General features: G+C 41.4%; 1 protein-coding gene across 1 annotated transcript; it reads right to left on the reverse strand.

Annotated features, from left to right (window-relative positions):
• Positions 1-2,600: 2,600 nt before the first annotated feature.
• FSHB (follicle stimulating hormone subunit beta) lies at positions 2,601-4,525 on the reverse strand. Its single transcript, XM_004708257.1, has 2 exons — positions 4,367-4,525; positions 2,601-2,831 (listed from the first exon to the last, which is right to left on the reverse strand). The coding sequence occupies exons 1-2, from the start codon at positions 4,523-4,525 to the stop codon at positions 2,601-2,603; spliced, it is 390 nt and encodes a 129-aa protein (XP_004708314.1).
• Between the last annotated feature and the right edge of the window lie 13,967 nt (positions 4,526-18,492).

The following is an 18,492-nucleotide window of genomic DNA, read 5'->3' on the forward strand; positions in this document are numbered from 1 at the left end:
GTCGCCTGCCACGTATTTCCCTCACGGAGCAGCTGGTGGGGTCCAAGTCCAAGTTAGCAGCTGGACACTCAGTCCCGGAGCCACCAAGGGTGTGGGGCGTAAAGACTGCAGCCTAGGAACCTCGATGTAGTTGCCATCAGTTGCACTCGATGGATTTACTCCTCAAAATATATGCTGTAAATCCTAACCCCCACAGCCGTGTTTATAATCCCAGTTGAGAAGGGGGTTTCTTTGTTATACTAACATGTCAGTATTCGTATAGGATGTAGGTTAAGTTCATCTCTTTTGAAAAACTGAGCAGATTAAGCAGTGTTGGGGGACTCTAGATGCCAGGCCATGTGAAATTGGCATTGAACCGAGAAAACAAAAGCGGAAAAGAGACAAGGATCTTCCCCAGAGCTAACGGAAAGGATCCTTCCTCCAGGAACAGTACCCAGAATTTGGACTTGTAGCTCCCTAAGCTGTGAGAAAAGAGTGAAGCCACTTACTTGTGGTATTCCCATTATAACCAGACCCAACCAAACCCACTGCCCTGTACCCGTTGCCACCGGAGAGCAAGCGGAGAGGCCGGCGTAGAAGTGCGAGAGAACTAAGGCAACAGCAAGGACTTCAGCGTGGCACTCCTTCCGTGTCGAGACTGATGAAGATGTGGGTACGAACTGGAGTACTGGGGATTTGAACACATGCAGAGGCGTCGTGGAAGACAAGCCTGGCAATCTCCACCCTGGAACCTCCAGGAGTTGGAATTGAGATGGCAAGTCATTCGTCTCAGTGGCTCAAAACAGTGTAGAGGATAAGCTCTCAACCACACCGGAGGCCAGATTTGAATAGGCATACCTGATTAGCACTCCCTATGCTTTGTTTCAAGCCTGGAGACACCGACTCCGTAGTCTGGAGGAGCAGTCAAAGGAGAGCACCCCGTCTAAGAGCTAAGAGCACCCTGGGCCAGGGATCTAAGACTGGTTCTGCCACGAAAATCTTTGTGAGCCTGAGTAAGTCACTTAACATCGTTAGACATTAGTTTTTGCATCTGAAAAAATTGACAAATATACTAACATTCAAGACCCCACCCACGATATGTTTCTCTCTTATTTCTATTGTTGCCACTGTAACAAGAAATGATGACTTTATAAAATAACGGGAAACTTAAATGAAGAAACATTTTAGAGAAACATGAATCTTTTACAAACATTTCAAAGGTGATGGAAGGTAATATATACAGAACCCTTGGGAAATGTATTTTCAGATATTCTTCTACTAATAGTATCAATATACCCACATATGAATCTACTGATGTTATAAATATGCACATACTTATATAAGAAATAATAAAAAATTAAAACTGTTGGTTAACATTTTTATTAAAAAAATAAGTTTTGAAAATAAATTAGTTACACAAAATGGGAAACAAGTGCCTAAGAGAGTTACCATCTTTAAAAGAAATCAAGCCATAAAATATTTGCATTCTTGAAAGAAGTCTTTGACTTAGGCAAACACAGACCAAGAGGATCCTCTAGGAAAAACAATAGGTTTTTTTTTAAAAGAGCTATTACACTACTCACATGTATTTGGAGATAGGTTAAATGAACTTGTTAAATTGCCTAAATTGTTTTCAAACTTACTTTCAAAACCCCATTCCTCCAAAAAAAGTAGGATCCAGCTCAGAAGGCAGGGTACCATCGCTTCCCCCCTTACTTCTCAAAAGAGAGTTTTGCAGAAGTCTAACAACCTTGAAATGGTGGTGCTGATGGGGCGTAGTGTCCTAGAAATACACCAACATTTCCTGTCTTTCCTGCCAGACTTGGTAGAAGTAGCTTGGAAATCCTGTGCTCTGGTTATCATCCTGTCTCTCCTCCCAGTCTGAGGAACCTCAATGTTCCACATACCAGAGGAGGACAGAAGGGGAGACTGAACTCCGTGGAGCCCTCCGTGGGCCGGCTTGCTGGGGACAGCTTCATCAGACCCGCCTCAAACTTCCTGTTTCTATCGTTGCTCATGCCTACCTTTCCAAGTTTACTTCCATGAAGAGAACCACGGTTGAATTGCCTTCTCCAGTCAAGGCAAAGTGCTAGCACTGAGGCTCTAAGCACGAAGAAAAGAGGCCAACCTTACCCTTGAGGATCCAACAATCTAGCAGGAGTCTGTGCTGCCTCAGTTCTTCACCTGCATTGTGGCCAAAACATAGCCTCCATGATCACAATTGGCCTTTTGAGACGATGGTAGCTCCTCTATGAACACATATGCTTGCATATTTATCTTTCTCTCTGTAAAATCACTCATTTGTAATTTTCTTCCTGGGGCACATTAGAGAGCCTCTACGATGATTCTTAAACAGGAAAGCACCCAAGAGTCCGTGAGTTCAGACTGAATGAAACCCCTGACTCAGGCTTAGAGAGAGAGGCTTCAGTGGTGACAGGATCCTGGCCTCGATGCGTTCCACTCCTGGAGCCCCCACTCATGCGCAGTGAACATACACCGTCAGGTTTGGTGGCCCCGTGGCCCCCCGTGGTTTGCCACCTGGGCATATTGTACATATAGAGACGATTTGGATATCTTGCTCCTCAGGACCACGATAGACTGTCTGACATGGCCATGGGTCTTCATTCTTTCACTTCACTGAAGGAGCAATAGCTGGGCCCCAAGCCTCGCACGGTGCAGTCGGTGCTGTCGCTGTCACACTTGCCACAGTGGCATTGTGTGGCCACTGGGTACGTATACAGGGAATCTGCATGGTGAGCACAGCCGGGCACCCTCACCGTCTCATAGACCACCTCCTTGAAGGTACACGCTTTCTGGCTGTTGGGCCTGGCTGGGTCTTTATATACCAAGTCCTGAAAGGTTTAAGAAGGGAAGAATTAGGTTATCGTATTCTAGAAGTTTCTGTTTTGAGCAGACAGATGGAACAGGGATGGCTTGCTCTAATGCTTACCTATTCAGATCCACTCATTTCTAATCAAGGGAACATGACCCCACAAATTATACCACATGACATTGCCTGATTATTTTGGAAATCTTCAGGAAAATACATCTTTCCTTTTCTTAGTGCTATATCAAAATATTAATTATTTCTCAAACCCTGAAGGAGATTTGAATGAGTATGAAAAAAGATGAAAAGGAGAATATGACTTAGAAATTAGAATTGACTTCGTCTGCCTACTCAAAAATTCTATTAATGCCACTTTAAAGTAGACAACGCTGAACTTTAATTTCTCATAAAAAAAAAAATCCCCTGATACCTTGTCCCTGTGTATTTGTAAAAAAAAAAATCATAGTGTTAATGTTTGGGAAGATGCACACAACTCAGATTTTGAACATTCCATTACCTTGTAGACCTTCAACCCCCATCCCCCCAGTGCTGTATATTTTGTAGAGATCTTGATTTCAAAAGTTATACCATATTTTGCATATAAGAAGTTTAATCCAGGAAGAAAAGTTTATGCCAACATTTTCTAGTGAAAAAATTTATTTCAGTAAGAAAAGAAACTGGGTCTTCTAGCTTACTTTTTTAAAAAACATCCCACTAAATCTATATTCCAACCTGGTGCAATGTAACCGGAGTCTGATTAATCAAATGATTTGCTAATCTATAAAGTATAGTTCATTATGAAGTGCTATTTTTCAACCAGTTTATAGAATTAAATCCTGCATAGATAAGCTGGTTCCATAGGGGGAATATATATATGGAATTATCTCTTTACTTGGACTAAGAAAAAGAAACTGTGAGAATTGAGTCAAATGCTTTATCCTTCTGCAACCTCATTTTATGAACAGCGTCAAGTCAGGATTGGGTTTGTTGACTCATTCGTTGCTTCCAATAGTCTCGGAGGATTAACTCTGTTCTCCAGCATCTTAGCTGGCATTTGTATTCAGTTAAAAGTAAAAAGACCATTTGAAATAATTTGGTTCTTTGTGTTTATGTAGTTTAGAAATATATTTTGATACTCTCTGTATTACAGAAACATGGCCTCAATTATGGCAATTGACTTTTGAGAATATTGTAACTCCTTCATGATTAAATGTTTATCATTTAGCTGTATGTATATTAATATAGGCTATGATTTCAGATCTATGTTTATGTGTTATTTCTCTGTACATAATACTTAGTGTGCTTTCTTTTTAAAAATTCATATTACTGAAATGATCCTTCATATCAATCCAAGAGAGGCCTAATTTACCCAAACCAAGTTCAAGCTCAAACATTTAAATGATTCCATGTTAACTAACCAAATGGCAACTCAGACAATGTTGTCTACAGGACTCGTGGCTATTAGCTGAGAGAAAAATGATAGTGATAATGAGATATTAATGATGCCTGCCTTGGACAGACACCGTGCTCACTGTCAGCAAAGCAAAGCAGAGCTCTTACCCGGGTGTAGCAATAGCCTGCACACCAAGTGGTGTTGACGCTTATACAGAAACGGCAGTCCTCTTTCTCCACTGCGATGGTGATGTTGGTCAGCTCGCAGCCACCGCAGTACAGTGCTTTCCAGCAACAGAAAAGGAAGCAGAACTGGAGAGACTTCATCCTGGACTGGGAGGCAAACAATGAGGGCATCTTAGAAACCACGAGACCAAGGCATTATATGTAGGTTAATCAAACCCCCAATAATCTGGGGACCTATTCTCCCCCATCCCAGTTTGCTTCAGCATGATTATTGTCTCTTTTTCACTTTACTCCCTCTTACTCCTTCTTAGAAACACAGATCATAACTCAAACCATAATGAAATATCCTATGTATTTGATAATATCAAATGATATCCATATTTAAAAGGCTAGCTTTTAAGCATAACTTCTATGCAATGTTAGCAAAAACTCTAGATTTGTTCTCTAGGTCCTTACAGAAACTCCCCCCGCCCCACCCAAAACTGTCATTTCAAAAGTTAACCACTTGCTAAAAGCCAAGACTTACCAGTGGTTGACTGCCTTGCCTGGGGAAAGCTATCAACTGTTCATCGTTTTTTGTATAAAAGCTCACCTTTTATACAAAATCCTGTGCAAGTAAGACCTTGTGGCTTTGTTGGGTATTAATGGGAGCAATGTGAGCCTGGAGCTTGCTGCTGCGTGAATCAGTGTTTAGACAGACAGGGAGATCAAGGCTCACTAAAGTAGTCTAAACGCAGCAGAGCTGGAATTAAGAATGTTACCAGAGATGATGATTTGATACAGATTGCATTTGATATACTAACACACCCACTCCTTTACCTTGTCAAATTAAATGAGTTTTTTTTGTGTGTGCCTTACATTCAGGGAACCCCAAATCCTTTCCAAGTATTGCTTTGTCTCCATTTAAAAGGCCCCTCAAATAGATATGGCTAATATGTTGTGCGGAGGGTAGACAGAAAGCTGTGAACAAACAAACAAATACAAAGTCTTTCGTGATCTGACTGTAGTTTAAACGGTATCTCTTTACCTCCTACATCCAGGTGTCCTAATCTCAAACCATAATTTTCGATATTTTAGCAAGAGCTGGCTACTTGACTGGTAACTCCCTTAATGAACTGCTGATTCTGTTCTCCTGATCTTTACATGTTATGTCCCTTCTGCCTGAAATGTGCTTGTTTTCTCTCTGTCTCTTCCCATCCCTATCCCACTCCTGGGGAATTGTCCAACCTTCCGTCCATACTAGGGTTTTCCAGGGCTACAGTTCAGGGCAGGACTTGAAGGACATTTCCTCACCACCATCTTATAGCTATCTGCAAAAATCATTTATGTTTACGCTTCTCTGAGTAGACTGTGAGCTCCTTGTACAGTAAAGAGGTCTTTGTTTAACAAATATTTATAAACATCTACTATATGTCAGATACTTTCTGGTTCTTAGTACTAGCAAATAAAATACAGATCCATTACCTGGTGGGCCTTATAATCTAATAGGCAAAGGGAAATAATAGACAGTACCCCAGCTGAATGAATAAATAACCGAGCGTGTCAGTACTTTCAAGAAAGAAAAAGGATAGCCATTTCAGGATAGGGCAGAAAATATTAGGCAGGCCCATTGTGAATTGCATTGTATTCCCCTAAAATAGATGTTAGAATCCTAATGTATTCTTGTGATTGCAACCCTGTTTGAAAACTGGAGTTTTCATTATGCTAATTAGATCACACCCAAGTCGGGTGGGCTCTGCATCTCATCATTTCAGAGTTGGATAAGCAGCAGCTTAGACATAAGCACTTAGGTAGGGAGACAGATGCTACTGAGGATTACCCATAAGCCCAGGGCTAATCAAAATGTCTGAGACCTGAATTTGAATGTTTAACATCCAGAACTGTGAGTTTAGATTCTGTAGAACCACTCACCCGTGGTATTTGTGTCCTAAGGAATTAGGACAGGCAGTCTGAGTGAGCCTCAGAGAAAAGGTGAGACCTAAGCAAGGGCATGAAGTAAGGGAGATGGTGTTCTGGGGAAGAGTGTTCCCAGCAGAGAAAAGAGCAGGTGCAAAGGGTCTAGAAGCAACCGTGCCTGACATATTAAAGGAACTGCAAGTGTCGTCCAGGGGCTGGAGCAAAAGAACAGCTCCAGGAATATGGATGAGGTCAGAGGAGTAACTAGCTCACTGCCATTGAGTTCATGCTGATGCATGGTGACCTACAGTGGGTTTTCAAGACTGTAACTGTATATGGGAATAGAGAGCCCTGTCGTTCTCTAGCTGAGCTCCTGGTTGGTTTCCAATTGCCAACCATTCGGGTCGCAGGTCAAGGCAAAACCACTACACCACCAGGGCTCCCCAAGAAGTAACAGGGGTTCAAAAAAGTTGAATCTTTTAGACCAATGTAAGGACTTTCATTTTTACTCTGCGATGGCAGCCGTTGTTAGATTTTGAGTAGAGCGACTCTGTTGGGCAGAATAGAACTGCCTTGAGGCTGTAAACCTTGATGGGAGCAGACAGGCTCATCTTCCGGTGTGCCGCTGGTGGCTTGAACTGCTGATCTTATAGTTATCAACTTAAGGAGTAATCCACGGAGCCACTAGGGTTCCTTTGACAAAATAAGACTTAAGTTTAAAGGGATCCCTCTCATGGCTGTGCTCCTAATTTACTATAGGAGGAAAAAAAGTATAAATAGGAAGACTTACTAGGGTGCTATGGCAACAATCTAAGAGATGGTATTTGTTCAGACTAGTCTGGTTGTAATGTTGATCATGAGAAATGTTCTGATTATGAGTATATTTTAAAAGCACAACCGACAGACGTTTCTGATGAATGAATGTTGCCTGTGACAGAAGAATCAAGGATTACTCTAAGGTTTTTACCTGAGTAACTAAAACGATATAGCTACCATCCAGCAAAATAGGATAACTGTGGGTGTTTTGGTTTGGAGTAAAGGGTTGGGGTTCTGTTTGGACATCATGAGTTCAGGGTGTCCATAAGACATCCAATTGGAATGATGAGCCCTTATTTGGGGAGAAATACATTGGCTGAAGCTATGCGTTCGGGAGTCATGGCATATGGTGCAAGTCTAGATTGAGAAATGACAAATACCAAGAATGGAGCCTGGTGTACTCCAGGGTTAAGAGGTCCAGGATAAAGTGACAAACCACACAAGGGTACCAGAGAAGAAAAGGAGTAGTGCAAGTGACAACTGTGCTAAATGCAGCTGATAGGGTAAATAAAACTGCAGACTGCAGACTGACACAACATTTGTGACGATATTAAATGGCCTTGACTAGAAGAGCTCCTTTGGGCTGACGGGAGCACAGTCCCGATGAGTGTGTGTTTAGACTCATCGTGAATGTAAACAACGCTTTTCAGGAGTTCTGTTACAAAGATAGGCAAAGATAGGAATGAGGTTGGGTAAAATGGAAATGGGGTAGAAATAATTGTCTCCTGCGTGCTACGCTCTAAGAAAGGTAGAAAGAACGGCATGTTTGCATTGGGGCTGTGTGTAAGACTGTTTAGTAGAGAGAGAAAAATGCTGCTGTTGGAGAGAGCGGGAAGAGTTTCTAGAGTGATGCTATCAAGGAAGTAATAAGTCAGTGTAAGTGAGATTATTCTCTCTGCCTGGGACACATCTCGCATCTCCTTTTCATCCAGGTGCCTTGCACACACACCTCAAGAGTTGATTTAGAGCTAGCTTCTTCTTGGACCAGCACTCACCCCATCGCACATGGTCCTCAACGCTCACAATAGTGTCCAGTACTCCACTTAGTTTCCAATGCTCACTTAGTTTTCAGAACATACCTTGAAGCAGTTTTCAATATGTTACATTATATTTTAAATTCACACCTGACTTTTCTCCTGAATTCTGATGAACCTATGTTCCTAATTGTTGGAATTCCTTGAATTTCTATATGTTCATAAACTCAAAAGCCTGCAGCCTTCTTTTATTTACATTTCTTCCACCTCCCAAATCATCCCTCTATCTTTGGGTGTAAAAATAGGAAATTAAGAGTCAGTGCTTGTGTCTTGAGAACCTACATCTTCTTCCTCTGGTCTGCTCCACTCTCCATTTCTTTTGTACTTAGGACAGATACATGCTTTGTAATGTGAACTTTCAAAAATTTCACTATGTTATGCTTTATAGTCATTACATTTATTATTTTTAAAAAAATCTCAAGATAGTAAGTAGCAGGTATAATGTAATATTTTCATGGACGGTAGCAATTTTTTTCATCTAATCACATACTGTATATACTAGAGTATAAGCCAACCGGAATATCAGCCAAAGCACCTAATTTTACCACAAAAACCGCATAAAAAAATGTGCTGAAACACTTGGCTTATACACGAGTATATACGGTAACTTACACTAATAGTAGAGAGAGTTGCACTGTCCAGCACAGTAGCCCCCAGCAAGCTGTGACTACGAAGCCTTTGATGTGCATCCAGGCTAAATTGAGATGAGCCACAGTGTAAAATTCACACTAGATTTCAAAGGCCAAAATAAATCATGTGAAGTAGGAAATCCAGGGCAGATGATCCCTTTAGGATCAGTGGTGTGGGTGGCGATACCGGGAGGGTGGGTTGGAAAGGGAGAACCGATTACAAGGATCTACATGTGACCTCCTCCCTGGGGGATGGACAACAGTAAAGTGGGTGAAGAGAGACATAGGACAGTGTAAGATATGACAAAATAATAAGTTGTAAATTATCAAGGGTTCATGAGGGAGGGGGGAACAGGGAGGGAGGGGGAAAATGAGGAGCTGATGCCAGGGGCTTAAGTGGAGAGCAAATGTTTTGAGAATGATGAGGGCAATGAATGTACAAATGTGCTTTACACAATTGATGTATGTATCGATTGTGATAAGAGTTGTATGAGCCCCTAATAAAATGATTAAAAAAATAAAATAACTCATGTAAAGTATCTCAATAATGGTTTTATATTACATGGTGAAGTGATATTTTGGATCTACTGGGCTAAACGAAATGTAATTAAGTTGATCTCACTTATTCTTTTTTTACATTTTAAAATCTGGCCACTAAAAACCTTAAAATTGCATAAGTGACTCCTGTTATATTGCTATTGGACAGCACTGGTGTGAAACTTTACAGAGGTCACTAGACTTGCTGTGTTAGTCTGGGTAGACTAGAGAAACAAATTCATAGACACGCATATGTATATAAGAAAGAGGTTTATATACAAGAGCAATTGAATATTGAGAAAACACCCCAGCCCAGTCCAGATCAGGTCCGTAAGTCCAGTATTAGCCCATATGTCTGATACCAATCTATAAATTCCTCTTCAGACTCACGAAACACATACAATGACACTGAATGCAGGAAGATCACAGGCCAGTGGGTTGGAAGTCTTGTGGATCCAGTGGCATTGTCAGCATCTCAGCGCTGGCAGGGGTTTCTATGTGGCTTCTCTGGCTCCAGAGGTCTGGTTGCATCAGGGTAGGTCCATGTGCCTTCTCCCAGGGTGCCAGCATAGTTCCATTTGTCTTGTCAGCTACAATGACCCAGAGGAGAGAGGAGAGAGAGAGAGAGAGAGAAAGAGAGAGAGAGAGAGAGAGAGAGAGAGAGAGAGAGAGAGATTGTGTCTCCTGCCTCCAAGGAAAAATACAGGAGTTCCCGGAATCCTCAGGAGATATCCATGTCCACAGAGAGGCCTCATTGACTAAGATGTGATTGACGGACTAGACTCCATCCCTTTACTCTTAATCCTATCAAGTCCCAAATTGACACCAGATTATGTAACTACTACACTTGCTTATTGAACTAATCGCTGGTGGTTGTGCTTACACGCTGCCAGGTGAAGGCAACTATGATGAAAAATAACACAATCGGAAGCTCACTGGTTGCCAATATTTATTATGGGTTGCTTTATATTGGCAACCAGTGAGATCTTTATTTTGTTATTTTTCACTGTTTTCTTAGTTGACAATGTATCACACTCAAGGGCCAAAGATTAGTCAATCTAGTGACCTGTGTAAGTTTATCATTAACCAGCAAGTTCTATTGTCAGTGCTGTTTAATGGCTATATAATCTGAGCCACTTATATAATTTTAAGTTTTCTAGTTGCCAAATTTTAAAAAGTTGAAGGAACAGGTGAGATAAATTTAATAACACTTCATCTAGCCCAATATGTCCCAAATATCATCATGTTAACATGTGATCAATAGAACATGAAGACACAATATATGCTTTTTATTTTTCAGTGAAGGGGTTAGGAAGGCCAGACTTCCAAATAGCAGGTCAACTTCTTATTCTCGTGCACCGAGGCAGTCAGATGGAACTTTAATCTATTTCATCAGATGAGACAATAACACTGTGAACAACAAAATGAAATAAAATATCTCAGTTGCATTTCCACCTCAGAACAAGGTGGAGCAAAATGGCACAGGATCATCCTGATCGGGCTCTTATAAAAGCAGTAATGCCATTGAAGATATCCCATGATAGTGCACCACTGAAGACTCGGTGCATTTGGTATCAGTCAACTGATAATGCATGAAGCTAAGAATATTTCCTAGGTTTTGTAGCGATTTTACCTAGCCCAGAATAAGTACATTCAGTAAATACCTATTTTGTTTGTTTTGCTATTAGTTGGCAGGTTTCTAGAAACTAAAGCATAAAGCATTTAGGATGGTGTGTATATACAAACAATTACCTATATATTAATGTTTGATGTGAGCTAAGTAAAAGAACAATACCCTATGGATGGAAAAGCAACTATTCCTGGCACAAAATACACTATTAATTGCTTTCACATCTTCCTGTTCGGGGAACTAACTCGCTTGTGTGTGCATGAACAGATATATAAAACACTCAAGAATTCATGGTGTGTTCACATCTTCTTTAAGCTTATGCATATTATTGAAGATGAATGTTGTCTTCCTTTTACAGAGTGGAACTGTGCTGGGCTTTAGACTGCCAACTGCAAGATTGGCAGTTCAAGCCCACCAGCAAGTCCACGAAAGATAAGGTTGTATGTTCCCATAAGGACTTAGAGTCTCAGAAAATTTATATGAGGTCACTGTGAGGGGCAATCGTCTGGTTTGGTTCAAACATATATTGAGCACTTACTCTATGCCAGTCAATGTGCTCAATGCTTACATACATCATACCACTACATGTTCTCAATAATTTTATGCAATCATATTATTTTCTTACAAGTAAGAAAAGAAAGGAGGATCAGATATGTCCTTAATGCACTCGATGTCAGAACGAATAAGCTTCAATTCCAGAATATGCAAAGAGACTCCAGAATCCTTGGGATTCTTACTTCAGTAATATAAACTATTGGATAGACAAACTGACTCAATGGATGAGAATCACCCAGGGACTAGAGTCACGCCACAGTTCTACACCAATGCTGTGGATTTCTTTATTAATATTTTGGACAAATTCCATTCAATTCCTTCATTCGACAATAGAGAGTCAACTGGGGAAATTGAAGAAAAGAAAGATAAGGGAAAGGAGCAAACAAAAACTCAGGAAACTATACAAGAATCATTAACTCAAGGAGCCCTTTATATCTAATTAAAGATGAAAGGATTATAAAGCCAGGATATTAAGGCATTAGTTAACTTTTAAAAAATCATTTTATGAGGGGTTTATCCAACTCTTATTGGCATTGGTTAACTTTTATCAAACACACTTAATACACGCCAATTTTCAGGCTAAGTATTTTATATGCATCATTGGAACTCATATAAGCCTTATAACAGCCATTAATCTAAGTATTACAGTCCTCCTCATTTTAGAGACGAGGAAACCCTGGCATAGATGAGCTCAAGTCCATTTCCAAGCTGACCTAACTGGTAAGCCTTGTTGTCAGTTGTTATTGATCAGCCCTGACTCATGGCAGTCCTGTGGATAAAGTAACAAAAGCTAGTCAACGGGGAGATGAAATTACAACCCGCAGTGTCCAGAGCCGTCCCTCTCACACACTCTGGCATCTCTCACCAGGACAAGCTGCAGCCCCTCTTATGCCCTGTGTGTGCATGCATGTGTGTGTGTGTGTGTATATATACACGCATGTGTGCCTGTGTATTTGTATATGTGTATGTGTTTATGTGTGTGTGTATAGAAATTGTGGTAGATGATTAAGACACTGTCTTCCTTTGTCCAGAAAAAGGAACCTAAGTAAAATGAAGCATGTCATTTTCAGAAAACGTATAGAAACTATTACTGGGTGAGAAAATATTTCTTCCATAATTCAACCATCACTATGTTGTTGTTGTTGGGTGCCACACAGTTGGTCCCGGCCCATAGCAGTCCTCTGCCTGGTCCTGCGCCGTCCTCACAATTGTTCCTGTGCTTGAACACATTGCTGCAGTCACGGTGTCCATGCATCTCCTTGAGGGCCTGCCTCTCTCTCACTGCCCCTCCGCTTTACCAAGCAAGATGTCCTTCTCCAGGGATTGGTCTCTCCTGACAACAAGTCCCAAGTAAGTAAGATGAAGTCTCGCCATCCTCACCTCTGAAGAGCCCTGGGGCCCTCCTTCTTCCAAAAGAGATGGCTTTGTCTTTTGGAAGTCCAGGCTACTTCCTCCAGCATCACAATTCAAATGTATTGCTATGTCTCCAGTCTTCCTGATTCCATGTCCAACTCTCACAAGCATATGAGGTCATTGAAAATACCATGGCATATAGCAGGTTGCTGAAATGGATATGGATATGAATTTCAGAATTGTCTTCTTTGCTTTTTCAAAGATTTAAATGCCAACTACAACTTCGCCCAATCAGGGCTGGACCTGTTCTTGCAGAACAGAAGGGGAGTGATGGCACCTGTGTCGCTCACAACTCACAAGACTCCTTTGTCTGGGTTTGTCCACAGCCTGAAGCAGTTGACAATCACTAGTTGCACTCTGTGTAGTCCTCTTGCCTTTTGCTCTTTAAAAGCAAAAGCAACCATGGCAGACGAAAAATCCCTGTAGGATATTACAAAACCCAAACCGAACCAAAAAGCCTGTAGAGGTTATAACTGCTCGGCTTGTACTAAATGATCAGAATACCTCCCCTGCCGACCAAGTAAGTCAGACCTAAAATTTTGGATGATGAAAAATCAATTCTGTTATAAAGATCTAAGTCAGTACATATTGGTGACAAGTACTGGAAAAATGTTGAGAGAGCGAGTTGATTATATAAGCCTTCATAAACATTTGTACTTTTCTGTTTTCTTTTTGATACACCAGTTGCTTTATCTCAGCCACTTAATGTCAGACCATATACTTTTCTTTCTTTCTTGACACGGACTCACCACATTTCATTATGAAATTCAAAGGTGAATGGAGGTAATTTTGAAGGAAAGCAATAGATGCTTAAAGGAAACAAAAGATAAATTATTGCATCAGTTGTAGGTTGCATTGATAATTATTTTTATTAAAATATGTTTACCTTTATTATCTGTTTATTTATCATTGGGCCTCAGAAAAATGTTTTATGATGCAGGATAAATACTATTACCTTGAGCTTAGAAATAAGGAAAGTATGGCAGATAATTAAACCAAGGAGTAACTTGCCTATGATTACATCACGGGAAAGAATTAGGACTTTTATAGAACATTGAATTTAAATCATTCTATTTTGGGTGACGGTGGAGTTTATTTTTAGCATAGAATAAAAGCAGTGGTTTTAGATACACTAGCTGGCAGAGACTCCCAGTTATCTCCTGACATCTATTGTTTTCCAGTTCTCCATAGGAATAGAAATCTTACTGGGGCTCGTATCTACCTAAAATAAAGAGGAATATGTCCTTCTTCCTTTGCAGCTAAGAATGATTGTTTTTGAACAATTATGTATAAGTGAAAAATTGTGTGGCAACTTTGTGTTTAGCAAGCGATGTTAGTTCCTCCTTTTTCTTTTTCTCTCCTTCCGTCCATCCTGCCGATTTTACCGTGGACGTGTTACCTGGGGTTGAGAGGATAAGGACTAGAGATGGGCTCAACAGTGGCCTAGGAGGTCCTGGGTTATCACAGCCTTGTCAGGGCAGAGTTGGCAGTCAAACTCCTGAATTTTAACTTTAGAATTTTACATGGGAGCAATCTTTCTCTTTTTTTTATACTGTTAGTATTTTGCATTTCCATTACTTATAACTGTATCTGATTCATGTGGTCAAAGCTATTCTCTCAGGGCAGACTTCCTATTCTTTGGTTAACTGCTCTGGGAAACTACCTTTTAGAGAATTCTCGACAGACAGGACAGGGCTATGACAGCTGGAGATGAGTTTGAGATGGAAACTTGATCCTAAGATCCAAGAAATGTCAAACTTGGAAAAACGGTCATTGTCAAACCGGAGGTTCTACTACGAGATGGAGATTGCAATCCATCTTGGATGGACATCCTAGTTAGGCAAACATGCATGCGACATGAGGGATTTTTCTGCTCTCATTTCATTAGTTTCTTTTCCTCCTCAATCCTGGTGGAAATTGATTATCGACAGTGCGATACTATTATAGACAAGCAAGGAATATTTAGTTTGCTCAGCGACGGAAAACCTAAAAAATTCACTCTTCCCTTCTACTTTAATGTAAGTACAAGAAAGACCGGTGTCTGTGGGCTTGATCTGGGGACAACAGGACAACTAGTGGATCAGGAGGAGACAAATGATAGAAGCTGGAGTGCCATCCAGGAGAGGGAGGACTCACAGATGCTCTTCTGAGATGGATCTGCACGGATCAACAGTGATCAAGAAAAGTGAAGGAATATTTTGACTCACCATTGCTGAGTATCACTGAAAGATTTACAAGAAGTTTCCTTATTCCAATAATGAATGGTACTCCTTCACTTTTTTGCCTGCTCATGACTGTGGGTCATGGAAGATGGGTTACTTGTTATGGGCTGAGCTGTATCTCCAAGAAGTATCCCCAAGAATCATGTTGGCTGGGCCATGGTTCTTAGTGGCATGACAGTTATGTAATCATGCAAGCATTCTCCATGTGATTAGCCAATAAGTTGTAAGGACTTTAAAGTGGGGTGCAACACCCTTGTTCAGGTCACAGGGGTGATCTGATCTAATAGGAGTTTCCCTGGGGCATAGCCAACATCACCTTTTATCTTTGCACTTTGACTCACTGTCATTAAATTGATTCCAACGTGGAGTGCCCATATAGGACAGAGTAGCAGCACTCCTGTGGGCTTCCGAGACTGGAAATCTTTAAGGGTTTAGAAAGCCTCATCTTTCTCTTGTTGAGTGGCTGGGGATATCGAACTATTGACACTTCAGTTAGCAGCCCAATGCATAACAGATTAGGCCACCAGGGTACTATCTTTTATCTTATAAGAGATAAAAGAACAGACAAAGGAGTAACCTCAGTACCACCAAGAAAGAAGAGCCAGGAACAGCGTGTCCTTTGGACTCAGGGTCCCTCTGCTGAGTACTTCCTAGACACAGGGCCAAGATTGATGCCAAGACCCAGGGAGGTCTCTAAGGAAGCAGAGACCTACAATGTTTAAAGGAGATACGGATGTTCCCCTAGACCAAACAGAAAGCCTTCCCCTCGAGGTGCAGTCCTGAATTTGAACTTCCAGCTCCTAAAGCTATCTGCTTTTGGTATTTCTGTTATATTAGGAGTAGCTAAGCTAGTACCTACAGTAAACTCTTTCATATAAAATGGATGTGATTGCAGACTTGTGGCCTGTGAGATGGATTGGGAGGAGATATTATGTTTTCAAAATAAGAACTGGGGGGGGGCGGGGAGGAGTTAGAAAGAACTAGATTTAGACCAGTGGTTCTCAACCAGTGGGTCATAACCCCTTTCGGGATCGAACAACCCTTTTACAGGGGTCGCCTAAGACCATCGGAAAACACATAAATATTTCACAGTATATAATTACCTATTGTTTTGTGATTAATCACTATGCTCTAAGTATGTTCAATTTGTAACAATGAAAATACATATCAGATATTTACAGTACAATTCATAGCAATATCAAAATTACAGTTATGAAGCAGCAACAAAAATAATGGTATGTTTGGGGGTCAGCACAACATGAGGAACTATATTAAAGAGTCATGGCATTAGGAAGGTTGAGAACCACTGATTTAGACTCTCTGGAGAAAGAACTATTGTTTATTGTGTAAGACTTGCTCTAGGAATATAAAGAAAACAGGAAAAGATAAAGAAGAAAGAAAACAAGAACTCTTTGAGTAGGGCTCACGTGACGAAACACGGCATTGAGCTGGGAGGAAAGGCGCATTCTCCTACCTGAGCAGGGAGCAGGCACTGCTCCCTTCCCATCTTGTAGTTTCAGAGGCATCATTGGCAAGAACTTCGGCATTCGTATGACTGGCATCATCTTGAGTGGGAAGTGAGCTTACGTTTGCTAGATAGTAAGAACCAGAAAGGGAGGGGGGAAAACCCCAAACTGACAAACTTTGGTAAAGATGGAAACTTTATGATCCATTTACAGGCATACTAAATATTCCCTTGGGAACCGCCTGAAGAGATGAGCCATTTGGAAGAGAGGGTGAGATGCTCCTTGAGATCCTAGGAAACATATGAGGCCATGAGTATGGTGGGTTATAAGATGGTACTCCTACTCCTCACTAATCAGCTACCTTGTTATTTCACATTTTGCATTATACCAATAGTAAAAAAAATCTACACCAATCACTTTAAAATGAGATCAGGATCCATATGTTTTCAGTGAGAGTACCTCTCTTCTGAGCCCCAAGGTCTTGATATCTCCCATCTTACCCTTTTCTCTAATCTTGGATGTGAATAAGGTAAAAGACAGAGTAACAAAGAAAGAAAAGAAAAAGAAAGAAAGAAAAGCCAGCCATTGTGCCCTCAGGCCATTACTCTGTAAATGTGCTCTACCATCGCATTTAATCTTGGCTTGACCCATGGGCTGGTGGCTTCCCACTTAAAGGAGCTGCAGCTTTGGGTCACAAGTCTATAAGTCAGGGCTGGCCCCAATCAGAGACAAACTGACCTGCCTCCCTAGAAGCATATGCTACAGAGAACAACGCTGGAGCTACAGGTTGGGGAGAGGGGCCAGCCTGCCACACTCACATGAAAATAAGGTAAGAAGGAAAAAGAGAAAGGGACAGGTTAGGCTCCATATCGGCACACCAAGCCCAGAGGATGACTTCCCTGCATGGAGCTGCTAAGGCATAGAGACTAGAGGGCTGACAACAGCTTGAGACATGATGCTCCTTACTGGAGGACAATACTGGGGACACATGGCAGAGCCACAAAGCCCCTGAAGAGTCCCAAAAACGGACTTCAGGCTATGAGGGGCAGCTCCTGGAATTCCCTCAGGACCAGCAGGGAGACAGTCATAAAGGTCAGTGGACAGACCTGGAATAAAGTGTTTTGGTTTTCTTTGTCTTTTATTCCCCCCTAAATCTTTTGTTTCCTTTTAGTTCAGCCTCTGTTAATGCTGGGTTATGCCTACTTATGTAAGACAGACTCTGTTAATGCCTACTTATATAAGACAGGCAAGGGAAGCAAGCTTGAGGAGAAGGCAATTGGAATGATGGTCCGGGATGGACTTGGGGGAGAAGAAGACAGGGGCAGGGAGCAGTCAGCAAACAACACCATAGACAGGGGAACAACTAGGGAATTAAAATCAACAAGGAGGACATAGAGATCCTGGGGGTATTGGAGCAACAACAATCTAGCTGAGAGGAATTAGTAAGAAGCAGAAGTAGGGCGAGCGTGATGGTGGGGCAGGAGGAAGGTGAAAGGAAACAAAGAAACAATTAGGAAGCAAAGCCATGGATACAGGTATAAGCATAGGTGTGTACATACAACTCTTATCACAATCCATACATACATCAATTGTGTAAAGCACAGTTGTACATTCATTACCCTTATCATTCTCAAAACATTTGTTCTCCACTTAAGCCCCCGGCATTAGGTCCTCATTTTTCCCCTCCCTCCCCCCTCTCCACTCCCTCAGGAACCTTTGATAATTTAGAAATTATTATTTTGCCCTGTCTTGCCCTGTCTGACGTCTCCCTTCACCCACTTTTCTGTTGTCCGTCCCCCAGGGAGGAGGTCACATGTAGATCCTTGTAATCGGTTTCCCCCTTTCCAACCCACCCTCCCTCTACCTTCCCAGTATCGCCACTCACACCACTGGTCCTGAAGGGATCATCT

The sequence above is a fragment of the Echinops telfairi genome, unplaced genomic scaffold (assembly GCF_000313985.2).
Source record: "Echinops telfairi isolate 266 unplaced genomic scaffold, ASM31398v2 ScPeMD7_60;HRSCAF=208, whole genome shotgun sequence".
Lineage (NCBI taxonomy): Eukaryota > Metazoa > Chordata > Mammalia > Afrosoricida > Tenrecidae > Echinops > Echinops telfairi.